The sequence below is a fragment of the Azolla caroliniana genome, unplaced genomic scaffold (assembly GCF_043228905.1).
Source record: "Azolla caroliniana isolate FFs.n. ecotype wild unplaced genomic scaffold, voAzoCaro1.0.p SCAF_5, whole genome shotgun sequence".
In the NCBI taxonomy this organism is placed as follows: Eukaryota; Viridiplantae; Streptophyta; class Polypodiopsida; order Salviniales; family Salviniaceae; genus Azolla; species Azolla caroliniana.
In genome coordinates, this window is record NW_028230440.1 from 7,059,021 (window position 1) to 7,076,062 (window position 17,042).

The following is a 17,042-nucleotide window of genomic DNA, read 5'->3' on the forward strand; positions in this document are numbered from 1 at the left end:
AAGGAAACGGACAACGTAGCAAGAAGATACATCAAAATTAGTGTTTGCCCTTCTCCAACATCTCCGAACTTTGCGTTTTCTCCCTCTCTCTCTCTCTCTCTCTCTCTCTTGGTGAAAATACACAATTATATTAAAAAAAGTGTGTGAAAAACACTGCTTACGATGGAGTATGGTCACCCACTAACTACACTACATGGGTAGTGGAACAGGTTGAATTGCCAATAAGCAAGACAAAAACTCCACTAAGGAAAGAATTTCCACTTGCTCCAATAAAGAAAATTGTCACATTATTACTCCCTTCAACTTTCACAAATATGCTTTTACTCCATCAAATGCAAAAGCACTACGCATATCCCAATTATGATGCAATCCCCAATATTTGAGAAATAGGAAAACGATCACCATCTCTGATTTTGGGTCAACCTATTTAAATTGTGCAAAGACCCATTGTCGAGGCGTGAAATAACACTGTGATAAAACTTGCCAAATTTGAGAAATATAACTCCAAATCTGACAAGCAATCAGACATTATATAAACCGATGTGTACTATCTTCTATTTGAACAGTGCAAAAGAAGCAATTACTCGTTGCTACTCCACAACGCTTTAGAGGTAATCCTAGAGTCAATCCTCGGCAATCAAAACTCTCCAAATGAAGACATTTGCTACAAGTGGCAATTTATAATCCCAACTACGTTTTAAGATCTGCCTCCACCCATGAATAGATTTGTGTATTTTCCATTCTTCTTCACCCTTAGATGATAGCCATCCAAGAGACTCGGTTTAATCGTTTGTTTCATTTGGGGATCAAAGAGGTGGGAGATATAGTTAAGGCTCCATCTCAAAGAATTTTGGAGTTTGTCGAAGCGCGACAATTGTTATGCATCCCGCCTAATTATAAGTTTATATGGCAACAACTATAAAATATTGCATTGATGCAAGGTCCTTTACCTCTACAAACAAGCCGTGGATTGATTGGTGTGTACGGGTTCAAACATCGTTGTCACAAGTGACTACTAATCTTTTGTATAATTGCTCCGTTGAGTCTCTCTCTCTCTCTCTCTCTCTCTCTAGAGTTCTGAATGTATCCATGGACCCTCATTTTTCTATCAAGGCTTGTCAAGATTGGTCATTTCTTACCATGGTTGAATATAACCACTTTGGGATTAAGTCTACTAATTGGTCTACCTAGCTTGTTGGTTTAGTAAACGATAATGATCCATCATGGTTAGCCATCAAGAAAGGTCATTTAATCCTTTCTTTATTGATACTAGAATAACATAAGATGAAAGACGTGAATGTTTACTTGGAGCTTTTAATATATGAGTTAGAGAGGCCTTGGGAAGGTATTGATATGGTGAATCAAAATAAATATGGATCCAAAGGACGACAAATTTGCCTCACATTTCATAATAAGCAATTTAAAAAGGCTAAGTAAAAGAATATTTTAAGGGTTCTTAACGAACCCCCAAGAGACAAGTATAATGCCCCATTGAATATGTCATTGCATTATACCTTGGACCTGAGATAAATATATATCCAAACGAGGAGAGCTTTGCTTCACATATGATGTCTAAACAACATCTAATCATTTTGGAGGTGGATGACCCAAATTTTCACAATGTTATTTTATGCTACTACAAACTGGTGACACATTAAGTTAATGGAGTTATGATGATCTACCAAGACATGACCCTAGGGCCTATAGTTGTGAGTTTGCAAACTAGTGGCATGATCATATTAAAGAGAGATGCATGTGTGTGGGGCGGTTATAGACCCAATTGTTTTGGTTCATGCGTGGTTTACTCATCTCATCCAAAAACCATGGGCATATGATCCGTTCCTTTAGCATTAAGTTCATCAAGTTGTATTGACATGGTCACTTGAGTTTATATTCATTGAAGTGTGGACTCAAATTTCCTTTTCTTTTGAACAATAAAATTAAGGGATAGTCTGACCATTTCAATGTCTTCATATTCATGGAGCAGTTGACTCAAACTTCCTCATTTTTTGAAGACCAAGTTAAGACAATAAAAGAGCCTCGTTAATAATAAAATTATTGTAAAGTTTCTATTACTAACCTCAAGTTTAATTTCCAGAGCTCCCAAATTTCATCTATAGCCACATTCTTGAGTACACGAACCTTGAGTAGAGACCAAAATAAACGCGGTCATGACTCACTCGATATAAGCATTAAGACATGTACTTCTATTGGGATGTAAATATTTTCAATTGGGTCACATGTGAAAAAAATCGAAGCCATTTAAAGGGTGATAACTTTGGTTGATAATTCTTAGTGGTGACTATTATAACATGTACACATCTATTCAACGTCCCACATGGGCAATATGAATGTTACGAAGAAATACGGATGTATGATGTATCTTCCTTCTAATTCATTGGCAAACATAAATTTGATGTACATACCTTTTCTCCGCGTGAAGATTTATTTCATAGAGTGTTTGCATCAAGCTACACTTTATGTATGATCTCGAAACTAGTTTTGTTCATGGTGTGACAAGTCCACTCTTGTAATGCTGATATCAGCCATTTACTTACGAAAGCCCCAAGAAAACAACATATATTCATGATTTGCGCACATTTTTTTTTGTTTCGCTATGAAGCCATCAACGTGTCACCATTTGATATTCGTAGAAAAGTTGCATATACCGACGAATATGCAAAACACCAATTTCTTTTACCTTTTCATTTTTTTTAGTAATGAGAGGGATGGGTACATGAAAGATGTGATGAATGACACGGATGGCCATAAGCTACAAAGGGTAGTACACGACTTTTTTCGAGCGGGTGCTAGAATCTAAGTAACGCGAGGAATGGGTCCTAGAAAGAAATGGTAAGTGAATCTTCGAAATATCATACTTTTGCGAATTCAATGAGGGGGATTAGTAGATGAGGAAGGAATGTTGGGGGGGGGGGGGAGGGGGTGTAATAAGATGAAGTGAGAGTTCGATACACGTTTGTTCGGTAAGCTATATTTATCGTGGGGTGGGTGGTTGAGATGGTAAGAATGTGTGGGCGTGAGCAGCAAGCAATGCAAGCCAACGGAGAGATGCGAGGGAAAAAGTCGGGGTGACCATGTGTTATGTAGTAAATGATCGGCTCTTCAGGATGAAGAGTATATAGTTTGGTCATAGGCCCTCGGCCCTCGGCCAACATGTTTACACTAATGTAAATGTTGGTAATTGGCCCTCGGCCATATGTAGTGTGGTGGTGCATGTTTATCTAGGGCCAAATCTAGTGTTTATGTGTAAGCATGCATAGAGAGAGACACACATAGAGAGAGAGAGAGAGAGAGAGAGAATGAGATAAGGCTTCTGAGTCATGTTTAGGATAGCGTGTGGATGACCGGCTGTGGAAGGACACGTGGCAGTTGCCCGCCCAAAGAGAAAATTTTACCCTGCCCACAGAAAAAACAGAAATGGATAAGATCCACAATAAAATACAACGTAAAAATAAAATTAACTAATTAAATTAATTGATCTAATTATTTTTCTTTTTTATCTATAAATTCAATACCTCCCTTCGTAGTTTCGTCTTCTTCTTCTTCTTCTTGTTTCTTTCTTTCTATCTTTCTCTGCAGCCTCCAAGCTTCAATGGCGACCTCCGCATTCTCCTCCACTTCCACCACCGCGTTTTCCTTCAGAAAAGCTCGTGCTTTCTCTCACCCTTCTTCTTCTTCTTCTTCTTCTTCTTCTAGAAAGTTTTCCCCCCCTCGTTCATCCATCGCTGATCCTTACTCTACTCTCGGTGTCCCTGTCGGTGCTTCTGAAGAACAGATCAAGAAAGCACGTAGAAAGTTAGCGTTGAAGGTATGTGTACACGATTTCTTCTTTTTGTTCATTCTGCGTTTTATTCACGCGTATATACTGATGATCGCATTCCCCGCGCAATCGTAGGATTTTGTCTGTTTTACTTCTTTCCGCTCTTTGGAAGAAATTTCTGCGTTTATAGCTTCTTCTTTACGTTTTTGGAGCAAAATGTCGGCGTCTAAGAACATTTTGTTTCTCTATGCTTCGTCTTTGGATAAAATGGTCTGAGTTTGGTTTCTCTCATAGCATTGTTTCACTTGTAATTATTTATGCGTTTCTTCTTTTGGAGTATTTTCTGACTAATTTGGGGTTTGTGCCGTTTCTGACTATTTGGCAGAAATTTCTAGGTCTTTATTTCTCTCCCTGGCTTATTTCCAAGTAATCCTAGCGTCAAATTGTTATTTTCTCTCTATTGTGCTCATCTTTTTCCTTAATAATTTAGGGTTATATGTGCTAATAGTTTATTCTCTTGCTAGAATCGCCTGAACTTAGGGTTAGTGTACTTGTACTGTCGTATTTATAAGGGAAACATTTTATTCGTTTATCTTGATGCTTTAACTAATCTTTGCATTATTCAAGAGGGAAATACTATTCTTCATTCTTCCTGATAAAGTAAAAAATTGGGGTTATGTATCTGATTACTCATGTGTTCGTGCTTTGGATGAAAGTTAACGATTTTCTAATGTTTTTGTCTTTTTTAATTTCCAAATGAAATGTAACATCCTTTATTCTTCACTCACTACCTAGCCACGGAAGATCTTTTCCTTCTTTGATCAGTTGTTATCTGGTTGTGGTTAATGTTTTTTTATCTGTTTATTTCATTCCTTTCTTGTTGATCGTATGGTTATGGTTGATGGTTCCTTTTATTCCTTTTGTGTTCATTATATATGGTTGTGTTAGGAGTTTTTGTCTGCTTTTTTCTCCGTTGTGTTTATCATATGTTTCTTTCTTCTCCTGTTCAATGCCATTGTATCCTTGTGACCCAGTCTGATTCTGATCCTCGTTCCTGTTAACAGTTTCATCCTGATGTTTGCAAAGACGATTCTTCTACAGCGAAATTTATTCAAATAGAGCAAGCTTATGAGGTAAGAAAGTCGTCACTCTGAATAATCAAACTATTGTGTAGTGACATACATTTCAATCCTAATTTATGATTGATTTATTGAAGAAATCTCTTTGCAAAAAAAATCACAGAACAACCACTTTAAATTGTTGCTATTTTTTTAAATAGATCTGCCCGAGGAAATCTTAGAAAATCTATCAGGATTACATAGAACTATAGACAGCAGCTTGGAGAAATTTTGGATGATATGGCCAGTAGTTATAGGTTAGATTAGGTTTCAGCTAATCAGAAATTTCGCAATTTTTTTTTTAGCGTTATAGCTAATTTGAAATCATGGATCTACCCTTATTAAATAATCATATGATTAAATAAGATTATAGTGCAAAAATTAAATAATTGAATAATTGAATTCCCTGCTTTTGCTAGGGTGTTGCATGATTTGAGCTGTTTATTTTTCCTTGCGTTTTTCACCATGAATGCTGATTGTTTCCTTTTATCTGTTTACATCCTTATGCAGACTATTATGGATTGCTTGAATGGGAAAAAAGCTGAACCTCAATATGATTACGTCTATGAGGGCTCAATGGGCATAAACAATGAGTTGTGGGAAGATTGGGAGGAATGGATGGGTTGGGAAGGTGCAGGTATTAGAGATTATTCATCTCACATCAACCATGCTGTGCCATAGGAAGATTCATTTATGCCCCAAATCTTCATGCAATGATTTTTCAAAGGAAATTCTCGTGCGACAAGAATTATCATACGTTTGATAATTCTGTAATTATCCACCGGCATCATTGTTTGCTTTGATCATCACCACTGTCAGCGAGCATCATTCTGTAATTATAGCATCATTTGCATTCATCATTGTCGTCATTTCCACTGTAAACCATACCAGCATCATCATTGTCAATATCTTCAAACGTCATCATCATCATCATTACTGATTGACTAGGATTTTATCCTCATCCTCATCCTGTACATATATCAGCATTATCAGATATGGTTGGCCATTATGGATTTGGTAACCATTTTCATTTTCATCATTCTGGGACTGTCATCGGCATCACGTGATCCTGATATCATTACCATCAGCATTTGTAGAAAAGGAGAATCATCTTAACTTATACCCCACAACATTGTATATATCTCCTATAAACTTTTGCTGATCTTTTTTTATTTTGTTTGGTTGATGGGGGAGGAATGCTAGTGGGATTTATTACATAAGAATAGAGTCCCCAACACCTCCCATGTATCTCTCCAGAAGGAATGTGTTGACCTTATTATGAGCTTTTTTGTATATGAAGCTCGAGGCCTTTATTTGCCCACATGTAAGAGCTTTTTCGGCTAATTATTCAATGGAGATTTATATAAAAACAAATGCGTCCATGGTTTTGTTTCATGCTCATGTCAAGAAGTTTTGAAACTTGCTTACTTGGGCTTGTGTCAAATAACATACACAATGGGTCATGGAAACCCTAGATCACTTTGTTGTTTATTTCAGCTTGGAGGTATTGAGAAGAGGTGTGCATAATCCCATCTTGAATCACATACAGATCTGTGGCTTGTGCTAATGGAAGAAACCTTCATTTTATCTTGGAAGGATCTAAAGACGGATAGCGGAATTACATTAAATTATGTGGCTTTCAGATGAAGACAAAGACATGTTAGCGTGGCATGAAATTCAGCAGCCTAACATAATCCATTGCACATAAAGTCTCCATTATTGGGTGAAACATGGGTTGAGGATTTATTATACGCTCATCATCGATTTATCTTTTATCAGCTGAAAAGGTGTACAGTAGATAGATTCTGTATTGATGTATATACAAATTCGTTTAGTTTGTTAGAGTATTGGCGGTGCTTTAGCAATGTGTATATCCATTGTTTTGGCAATGTCTGCGTAGGAATATCTTTGCATACCAATATTATGTGCATTGGTTTTGACCATGGGGACCCCTAGCCCTTGCCATCTTGGCTCATCTTTTTCCGTAACTGTGCCATATTGGGCTCCATAGAACAACACTTTCAATGATCAATGATAAGTAAAAAATTGGGCATCAACTTTCAATCCATGTTTGTTTGCATTTTCCTTTTATGATCAGCAGAAATTTGGGCAATCAACTTTCAATCCATGTTTGTTGTTTGCATTTCCCTTTTGCTGATCACGTCTTGTGACATAAGCAGGCCCAATTGGATGATATTTCTAATCAATATGTCAAATTATTTGGTGCATTTTCACCCCACTTAGAAGTTTCCCATTGTTAAATTTGACAAGGGCTCATTATCTAATTTGTCATTTACCATATACATGATAACACTCTTAGTATCATATTATTTATATGGTAAGAAAATAAAATGGGTCTTAAATAATCCGTTATTTATTACATATAGTGGTAAAATGATTGAAACCTGAAAACTTGCTCCCATTTGAGTCTTGAGATATTGAAATTTGAGAGGCCGAAATGAAAACACGTACATTGAGCTCCATATGAATGTATTACATTGAGTATAACAAATAAATGCATATCCATTTTCAACGGTATTTGAGTGTCAAATTCTCACACTATAATCGTTACAAGAAACATCTCACATCATCTTCTTTAATCACTACATTGGCCCACCATTTGCTGTCATTTTCTTCCCATGACATTCAAATTAAGATACTAGGGATTGCATTGTCCACAACATGGTTATTTCATCAAATATAGTGTCAACACAATGGTTTTAATTCATTCCACTTTATATACCAACATCTACTACGTGAGCTTTGGGTTATTAGAATGCATGGAGAGAAATCAAGACTACATAAAAAGTGGACTAAATGGACAAGTTTAAAAAGTGTTTCAACTTTATTGTACCATTTTAAGAGAGCAGACTTCTTTGAGTTTCACCCTATTCAATGAATACATAAGAGACAAAAGTTCATTGCATCCTCAAAACATTCCACACATTAGGAGTCCTTTGTTGAAAAAGAAAGTGTTGATATTTTGTTGCATACTAATATTAATGCCCATTTTCTTCATTTGCTACCAATTGTCAAATCCTTGCGTGGAATTTCATTTTGGACAACATTGCTTTGGTTATACCACCTTTTGCCAACAAGTGCAATCACAACATTTGCTTGATCTTGATTCACCTGATTTTGGTAGGTTCTACCAACAAATGAATTGTAATAATCTTGAACGCGTGGGACACCCACTCGAAACATATGAGGAGAAGATCCCATGTAAGAAATATGAAAAAATGTTAGATGGCCCAATGTAAGAAGTATGTGCCAAAATGAAGCCCCTTCTTCTAAAATGAAATAAGCTTGCTTTTGATGCATTGATAAAAGGGTGTATAGACTATATAACATGTTTTCCCATTTGTGAAGAAAGTTGCTAAGTTTCTCCATTCATTGTTAGTAATCAATTTCTTTTTTGTATCATTTTCCAACAGGTGCCCAGCTTCACTTCTAAAATTAGACCATAATTATGATATGTATATAAAAGCTTATTTGTCTTCGAAGGATATATAAAAACTTATAAGGCAAATCAACTCAAACAAGAATATTAAATCGTATATAACTTGAGACGCACATGTCACTCAAGTAACAAGGTGATAATGAGTGTGTTCATATTGGTAGTTTGGACATGAGTGGGAACTCCTATTATTAAAGGTCATATTTTGCTTTTGTTCAATGTCTTCTTCAACAAGAGGACCCAAAACCCAACCAGAGCAGAAACTTGATTTTATTCAAATTGTTGTTTCGTCTTCTTCTTCTTCTTCTTCTTTAGTGAGAGGAATCAAAATCCAAATAGAGTAAATATTTTATTTGTTGGAATGTACATTTCCCCTTCATGAGTTCAATTCTATGATGAACTCGAACCCCCAACAATTGCCCTCACTTGGAAAGGACAAAATCGAACACTACTATCCATGGGCATCTCTCCTAAAAAGACACTAGACCAAGAAGTGGGTGCTCTTCTAGGGGCAAGGAAGGCAAACCTTAAAATGAGTATCACTACGTGGCAAAACAAAGAGGATTCGGGAAAAATGCAAGTCAAATATAAGTGCTCAGAAATGAACTCTCAACTACCATTTCCCGACGTTCAAATTAGTGTTTCTCTTGTGGGTCAAGGACATGAAATCCAACATTGACAAATGCAAACTTCAACTCGAGCATGGGCACTGTCCCCATAGCTCCTTGATTGTTTGCATCACACTAGTTGCATCTATCAACACATGTCTCAAATTTATGTGGAGTTTCCACAAAGAGACTCTTTGGAAAGGATGACGTCTAACATATACATACAAGCATAAGTCAATGAGTAATTCCTTCCGCAAGGAGTCTCTACGGAGAGGATGAATTCAATCACCAAGGCTGACAAAGCTATGAGCACCTCCTATTTGTGAATAGTAACGTTTGATTTTGGTTAGGTCTATGAGTAATGTCTGCCCTTGGGGTGCATTATAGAACCGACTCTCCAATAGGATGCAATCAAGTGCCAATAACATTGTAAATGAACAAGAAACTTCTTCGCGAATGATGATGCTAACCATTGACAACATTGTGACTGAACAAGTTGAAGTATCCTCTTCTCAAATGATGCAATCAAGTGTCAACAACATCTTAATTGAACAAGCAACCTCTCATTGAAGGAGGCAATCGAGTATATTTAACATCGTAAGGGAAGAAAATGCATCTCTTCAAAGGATACAATCAAGTGGCAACAACATCCTCATGAGATGAGTAACCTCTCTCCCAAAAATGTAATCTAATGTCAAATGTTGTAACATGAGCATATTTCCTAGATAAATAGTAAAGGAAATGCAAAAGAAAAACCAAAAGCAAACATAATTTTATTGCAAAAAGAGAACCAAGTTGTTACTCTTTCTCCATCTCAAAGAAATAAACTCCAAAAATGTAATCAATCTTTGTTGGATGCTTGACTCCAAGATTGTTGAATTCTCTAATGCATGTCCCCTAGCATATATTTCTTCAAATGCCAAAAAATCACAAAGAGAAACATCTATAGTATAGATTATTCAGCTTCAAGATCACGTAACATTGACGTTTCTTTGACAAAATTGGGAATGAATAAGATAGTGACAAATAGTTGCTACCTTCAAAGTGTGGACACTTACATTAGAAAACAAAATAAGACATGACATTGCAAGCAAAGGGCAAAAAGACGTATCAATGATTAACCACTAGAAACCCATTCGAGGGAGTGAAAAATGAGTAATGTTCACAAGAATTGTAAAAAATGTGTGAACTTCATAAAGAGAGAATGATTGAAGTTGAAGGGTGATAGATTATTGTGTGAGTTGCTTCTCTTTTCAAAAGTTCTCAACTTACTTTTGAGACAAGGCTCTTAAAAGCAATAGATTGCATCTATCTTTAAGCACTTATTCACTTGAATTCAAATATCTTAATATGAAATTTCTACTTAGCAAGTCCATCTTAATTCCATAAATACCTCTCCTCTGTTGAAATACCACAATTGCTTACAAGAGCTAATTACATCGATGCAATTGTGGTAATTCAACTGAAAAAAGGTATAATTTTGGACGAATACATAACATTGTGGATCATTGTGGTCACCGGAAGATCCATTGCCATGATCACAAACTAGTTGGACAACATTGTCTTATAGCAATGTATTGGATTCAAGTATATCTCTTACATGAAGAGGATCAAAATTGTGTATCATGTTTAAATCCATTTGCACACCTATACATTCATGGACATAGTCTAGCAATGTCTTGCAATGATAATGCCCGAAAGGGATTCACTATATCTAAATCTATTTTATAACTTGCATTCAAAGTTTTCACTAGGTAAAATGACTCTATAATTTGCATTCAAAGTTTTCATTGAATTGCCTCCACTTTGTATATGATACCCTTGCTTGTGTAAATAATAAAATTGCATAAAAAAAACACCATATGTTGAACACAAATGAAAGTTTGCATATACTTAATAATGATAGGCAACAATTGGATTTGTTGGTTTAGTAAACTGACATGATAAAGTTCTACATATTTCATTGTGGCTGACATGATCTGATTTGGTGGGTCTTAATTTGTAACTACTAGGGGAATGGTATGCTAATTAGAGCTACTAGGAATCGTATGTTGTCTTCACTAATTATTTGCATTGTTAAGCTTTCTTGGAAACCAAGTCTCAAGATACAATTGGATGCAAAACCTAGACTCTCGTATGTCTCACCTTAGCATTGTTACGATTTTTTAAGTGAAAGACTTCGAAAAATGCATCTAGGGGTACCTTTATTTTGTCAAATGCTCGATTACTTTGTTATTTTCATCATATGATAAGTTTTACATGGTACTTGAGCAATTTATACAATTTCTTTTTCAAGGGTTAATTGTGAGCATTAGGTGAGACTAGGAATTGGCAAAGGCTTGGCTCAAGCCTAAATCGAACCGTTTACCATTTAAAACGGTTTGGCAGTTCAGTGTAAACGGTTCGGTTTAGGCTTGAGGTTTCTTAACCGGTTTGAGCTTAATTTGGGATGGCTCAAGTTGAACCAAACCGATTAAGGCCTAACTAGCTTGGCTAAACAGGTTTAGCCTTAATTGATTAAAGACCTGGTTTGGAAACACCCAAATTGGTTAAGGCTTTGCGGCATAGTTGTTAAAAAATGCGTATTCTACGTTTAGAGTACGTTTTAGAATACTCTGAAGTATTCTACACGTATTCTACATTTTAGAACTGCCGTTTTTTAAAATTTGACGTATTCTACGTATTTAACAAGTATTTATCATTTCAAAAAAAAAAAATCTTTTTTTGAAAAAAAAAACTTTAAATTTTAAGAAGTATTTTACGTATTTTACAAGTATTCTGCACATATTCTAAGTATTCTACACGTATTCTAAGTATTTTACGTATTTAACGTACTTTATCTATAAAATACGTATTCAACAATGCTTCGCGGTTTGGTGCGTCCGTGACGGTTTGAATCCCTTCCAATTGGAAGCATCACTCGTCTTCGTCATCGACACTACTTTGCATGGTCTCTTCATCATCTATAATTCCGCCCTCTTCATCGTCATTGAACCGATTTATAGTTTGGACAAGGCCAAACCGGTTAAAGCCGAAACCAAATAGTTGCCGATACCTAGGTGAGATAAAAAAAATGAAGGTATTGATTTCCTTGTCATTAAGTGCTTAACGATATGCTATTAAATTGGATCCAAGCTACCAATTAAATATGTTAAGCGTATTTGCTTGTATGATAAAAAACGTTTGGGTGTGGGAGTGCTTGTCTACATACCGTTTATTCAAGTTATATAAAGTTTGGGAGACATTCACATGTCCATTATTGTTCAAGGTACCACACTTTCCTTTTTAATGCTATTTTAGAAAGAATTTGATCAACATGAAACCATGTTTGTATTCCTGTGTGTGTGTTTAGTATTAAGAAATCTACTCATCATAATGTTTCCTTTAGTAGTTCCAAAAAATATTTAATCATATGTGTGTGTTTTTTACTAGTTATCTAACAATCTCAAGAAAATTCAAAGCATATACTTGGTACACTAAGTATATGAAAATTGATGGTACATCTACACAAATAAACTCTATAAATAACAATCAACATTTTATAGACCAGAGCCCATACGGAGCCCATACATAGACATGTCCATACACACACATGTAAATATATGTGTGCATCTCAAAAGGTGACTTATGAATATCGCAATTTTTAACTTTAAGGAAAAGTACCAGGATACCCCTGAAAGTTCCAAATTTACCAAAGTACCCCTATGTCCAAAAAATTGCACTTTATATAAAGTATTTATACACTCAAATCCACAAGCCCTATTGACCAAAGATGGAAGAAAGGGACCCAAACTAGCCCTATTTACCAAAGATTTGAGTGTATAATTACTTTATAAAGGGTCATTTTTTGGACATAGAGGTAGTTTGATAAATTTGAAACTTCCAGGGGCATTTTGATAAATAAACGACCTTCCAGGGGTATCATGATACTTTTCCCTATTTTATATGTGGTCTCAAAAGGTTGCTTATGAATATCGCAATTTTTAACTTCATATTTTCCATGAGAACCACTACCTACGTATACACATGTACATATATGTGATCTCAAAAGGTGGCTTATGAATTGTAATTTTTAATTTCATCTTTTCCATGAGAGTCAAGAGTGATACAAATCAACATCTACAGGCACAACTCCCTTCATACAAATTGCCCATTATAAAGCACAATGGTGAACACAATTGTTCCTCAACAACCGTACATTTAAGATAATCCATATTACCACCTAGACTTCATCTCTCATAGCAAGAGAGTTTCCATTATGTTATAACTTATATATATACACATGACAAGCATCATCCCTCATAGCAAGAGATTTTTTTCATTATGCTATATATATATGTATATACATGAAGGAAGATTCCTATGGCTGGCTCTCACAAAATGTACATAAATATTGGACAAAATACTATATCCAACAATCTTCACATACATGCCACATGATTAGGGAGGCGAAATGAGGGAACCGCATGTAGGGGCGCTTTACGAGGGTTGATCATGCCAAACATCTCCCTCATATCCACAACACCATCCCGAAGCTCCCATTCGAAGCAATGGGCAAGGCTAGCCACACTCAGCTCCAACACGCCCAATGCCAAGCCCATCCCCGGGCACATTCTCCGGCCACTTCCAAATGGCAAAAGCTCAAAGTGTTGTCCGCGAACATCTACATCCGCCTTCGGACCCGCCAGAAACCTCTCCGGGAGAAACTTGTCGGGATCTTGCCACGTCGCGGGGTCATTCCCGATCGCCCAAGCATTCACCAACATCCTTGTTCCCAACGGAATCTGGTACAATGGCTGGTTCTTGCCATCACTTGATGATGGCACTTGCAGTTCACAAGCTTCTATTGATGCGTGCGGTAGCAACAATGGCAATGCCGGATGCTTGCGGAGTGTCTCGTTCACAGTTGCCTTGGTGTATGGGAGATCGGGAAGATCGGCCATCTCCACCATCCTTTCCTTCCCCACTACATGATCTACTTCCTCTTGGATTTTCTCGAGCACGCGGGGATTCGCCAAAATCTCAGCCATCGCCCAATCCAGCGTTGTGAAAGTCGTGTCGATTCCGGCCCCGATCAATTCCTGCAATGTGCTTAAAAAGGAGTTTTAAAAAATAAAATAATATCAGGATTGACAATTTGGAGAACCTTCACTACCTCATATTTTAAATTTCCTAAATAACAAATTTTGATGCATACCGTCATCATTGCTTTGATCTTGTCTCTACTCAATGGAGGTTCTTGGCATGCCAAGAGGACGTCCAATATGTCCCTCGGAGGTGTCTCCTTTCCTGAATCTGGGTGTCTCCCGGCCATATTGATTTCTACTTCTGCCTCTCGTTTCGAGAGGATGGCATCCATGACGGCGTCGAAGCAAGAGAACCATTGATCCATGGCCTGTTTGGTCAAGTAATCGAGAAAGCCAAGGAAGGGAACGAAATCGGTGACTAGACGAGCCCCGAAGAGACACGCGCCCTCGCGGACGAGATGTGCGAGGTTCAACTCCTGCTTCCGGCCGATGCCGCCAGTTACCACATTCGCAATCACGTTAATGTCGGACGCACGTTGGCGGAAGATTATGCGGCAAGTGATGCTCTCCATGAGAGAGGAGAAGTTGGCCGTAAGGTTTACGGGAACTCGTTCCCCCGAGGAGATGGTGCTAGAGTAGTGGAGGCGATGGACGAGGCGCCGGACCTCGTCGACAACGACAGGGAAATGGAGCTCTTGGATACGACGAGTGTTTAGGACGTGAGTAGCGTAGACTTTGCGCGTGAAGCGCCAATCGGGGCCGTAGGTGGAGGTGAATGCGGCCTTGTCGCCCCCATAGAAGAGGCGTCTAGAGACTTCGCTTGGCGGCCGGCCCGCAAAAGACTTGTCGTGGGATTGGAAGACATTGCGTGCGAGGCTGGGGCTAGAGACGATGATAGTTGGGGAGGTGCCAAGGCGGAGGAAGAGGACGGGTCCGTAACATCGGGCGAGTTGGGCGAGGTACCGATGCGAAAACGGGGATGTTATGAGATGGAGGAGGTTCCCGAGGAGGGGTAACGGGATCGGCCCGGGCGGCAGCTTCCTTGACCGGACCAACCACCCCACCCATTGGCCTAGTAGTGCCCCAAGGGTGATGAGTGTGAGTGTCACAACAATGAGCACAAGGGACATATTGCTCTTGCAAAGAATTACAATGTCCTATGGTCATCCTATTATGTTTTTCTAGGCTTTTTATACCACACACACACCGCATTGATGAAATGAAGTTGTAAACACATACATTTGTCTCACCAATGCGTATATACATACTAAAAGCATCAAGACATACTAAAAGAACAACATAACAAAGGTTGGACTTACATGTCACTTCATTGCAAGGTATCGTGTCGTATGAATCAAAATAGAGCCCATTTTCATAACCTCAAGGATCAAACATAGTATGGCATGGGATGATAGGTTTGCTTGGTATAACTTTCCTAAAGATGTGTGTTTACTTATTCATGCACCTCTACACCATTTTAGGTAGTTCAGGAATTACATATGTGTTCAAAGTATTGGTATTTACTATTTACTTTTTCATGCACCTTGCACCAATTACGGTAGTTAAGTATTTAGATATGTATGTGTCCAATAACTCAAACTAATGGATAAAACACCCTTGCTAATGGATAAACCCCCCTTAGTAATTAATAGTAATGTATTAAGTACAAAAGTGGAGTCACAATTGATGGAATAGAATATCCTATCAACTCACCACAAAATCAATCGTTCTAGATACATCGTATGGACCTATGCAAATGATGAACACAATGCCCTCTCAACCTATAAATCCTTAAATCCTCTGGCATGGAATAGAATATCCTATTGACTCACCACAAAGTCAATCATGGTTCCCATCACATCCCTTATCTCTAGATACATCGTTATGGACCTATGCAGATGACGAACACAATGCCTTCTCAACATATAAATACTTAATTCCTCCTGCATGGAATAGAATATCCTATTGACTCACCACAAAGTCAATCGTGGTTCCCATCACCTCCCTTATTCTAGATACATCATTATGGACCTATGCAAATGACGAACACAATTCGTCTTGCGTCAACCACCTCGAAGTCCATTAAATGTGTCTTTGAATCCCATCTTCATGAGCATATAAAGCAAAGGCATTCTGCATATGCTAATCATATCGTAATCTCCAATACGTTAGACATCAAAAGGCTATCCCTAAATGTGGAGGCATTCTTGACTCCACGTGACCAAACACCCCCATTGAAAAGGAAATTTTGACACTGCACTCCACTTACAAAAGAATGCATTGCAGATATAGGTTTCCAAACAATCTTTGGCACTAGACAAATGCAAAATCGATGTTAGCGATGTTCCTTTGAAACCATGCAAAACAAACACATTTGAAAATCAATATTTCATCAAGCAGCTCGTAACGGTAATCCACCTACCATGACCCTCCAAAAACTCCTTGACTTCTCTCTCTCTCTAAAGGTATGTAATGGAAACCTAATGGTGGTCAAATATCACTCACTTCTCACATACTCACCATGAAGGGTGAGCACACATGTGCATGCATTATTTTCACACAAAGAATTTTACTGTACAATAGTAACCTCCATTCTTAGGAAGGAGAGTCATACAAGAAGATATGTTTATTTGGTCATATAGGTCATATTTGGCCTCCTGTGAACGAAAAATAAAAAACTATTCTATTCTCTCTCTACATTCACTAACTTATCAGATTCAACAGTAAAGAATGTGGCATGAATGACAAATATTTTAACTTCATTTTTTGCAACAAGACCCCAACAAGAATAATGAGATAACATATTCACAATGGTGTCATTAGTGCACAAAGGTATAGCATACGTTGCGACACTAAGCTATTGTCATTCACATAGTCATCCCTACTTGATTATGCTTGGTTTGTGCAATAAGTGCATTGTTCAAGCGAAGGCGTTTGAGAAAGGACATCACTGAAGGTACCATTGCCATCTTCCCATGTGATATGGACGATACGAATGTATTTGGAAATCGAGAATAATAAAGCGTTCAACTAATAGTTGAATAGTAAAGC

At 37.5% G+C, this 17,042-nt stretch overlaps 2 protein-coding genes across 2 annotated transcripts; one reads left to right on the plus strand and one right to left on the minus strand.

The window, feature by feature from the left end:
* Positions 1-3,568: 3,568 nt before the first annotated feature.
* On the plus strand, positions 3,569-5,639 carry LOC147863970 (chaperone protein dnaJ 8, chloroplastic-like). The gene is made up of 3 exons (XM_087320270.1): positions 3,569-3,829; positions 4,846-4,914; positions 5,410-5,639. The coding sequence occupies exons 1-3, from the start codon at positions 3,614-3,616 to the stop codon at positions 5,578-5,580; spliced, it is 456 nt and encodes a 151-aa protein (XP_087176396.1). The 5' UTR covers positions 3,569-3,613; the 3' UTR covers positions 5,581-5,639.
* A 7,698-nt stretch (positions 5,640-13,337) lies between these two features.
* On the minus strand, positions 13,338-14,612 carry LOC147863971 (cytochrome P450 93A3-like). The gene is made up of 2 exons (XM_087320573.1): positions 14,162-14,612; positions 13,338-14,045 (listed from the first exon to the last, which is right to left on the minus strand). Exons 1-2 carry the CDS (start codon positions 14,561-14,563, stop codon positions 13,386-13,388), a joined length of 1,062 nt encoding a protein of 353 aa, XP_087176699.1. The 5' UTR covers positions 14,564-14,612; the 3' UTR covers positions 13,338-13,385.
* Between the last annotated feature and the right edge of the window lie 2,430 nt (positions 14,613-17,042).

What these genes read in the sequence shown, in the direction of transcription:
- LOC147863970 (XM_087320270.1), top strand. Translation starts at nt 3,614, where the DNA reads ATGGCGACCTCCGCATTCTCCTCCACTTCCACCACCGCGTTTTCCTTC. An exon ending in GTAGAAAGTTAGCGTTGAAG is followed by an intron (nt 3,830 to 4,845) that starts GTATGTGTACAC and finishes TCCTGTTAACAG; the next exon opens with TTTCATCCTGATGTTTGCAA. An exon ending in AAATAGAGCAAGCTTATGAG is followed by an intron (nt 4,915 to 5,409) that starts GTAAGAAAGTCG and finishes ATCCTTATGCAG; the next exon opens with ACTATTATGGATTGCTTGAA.
- LOC147863971 (XM_087320573.1), bottom strand. Translation starts at nt 14,563, where the DNA reads ATGGAGAGCATCACTTGCCGCATAATCTTCCGCCAACGTGCGTCCGAC. An exon ending in AGATCAAAGCAATGATGACG is followed by an intron (nt 14,046 to 14,161) that starts GTATGCATCAAA and finishes AGCACATTGCAG; the next exon opens with GAATTGATCGGGGCCGGAAT.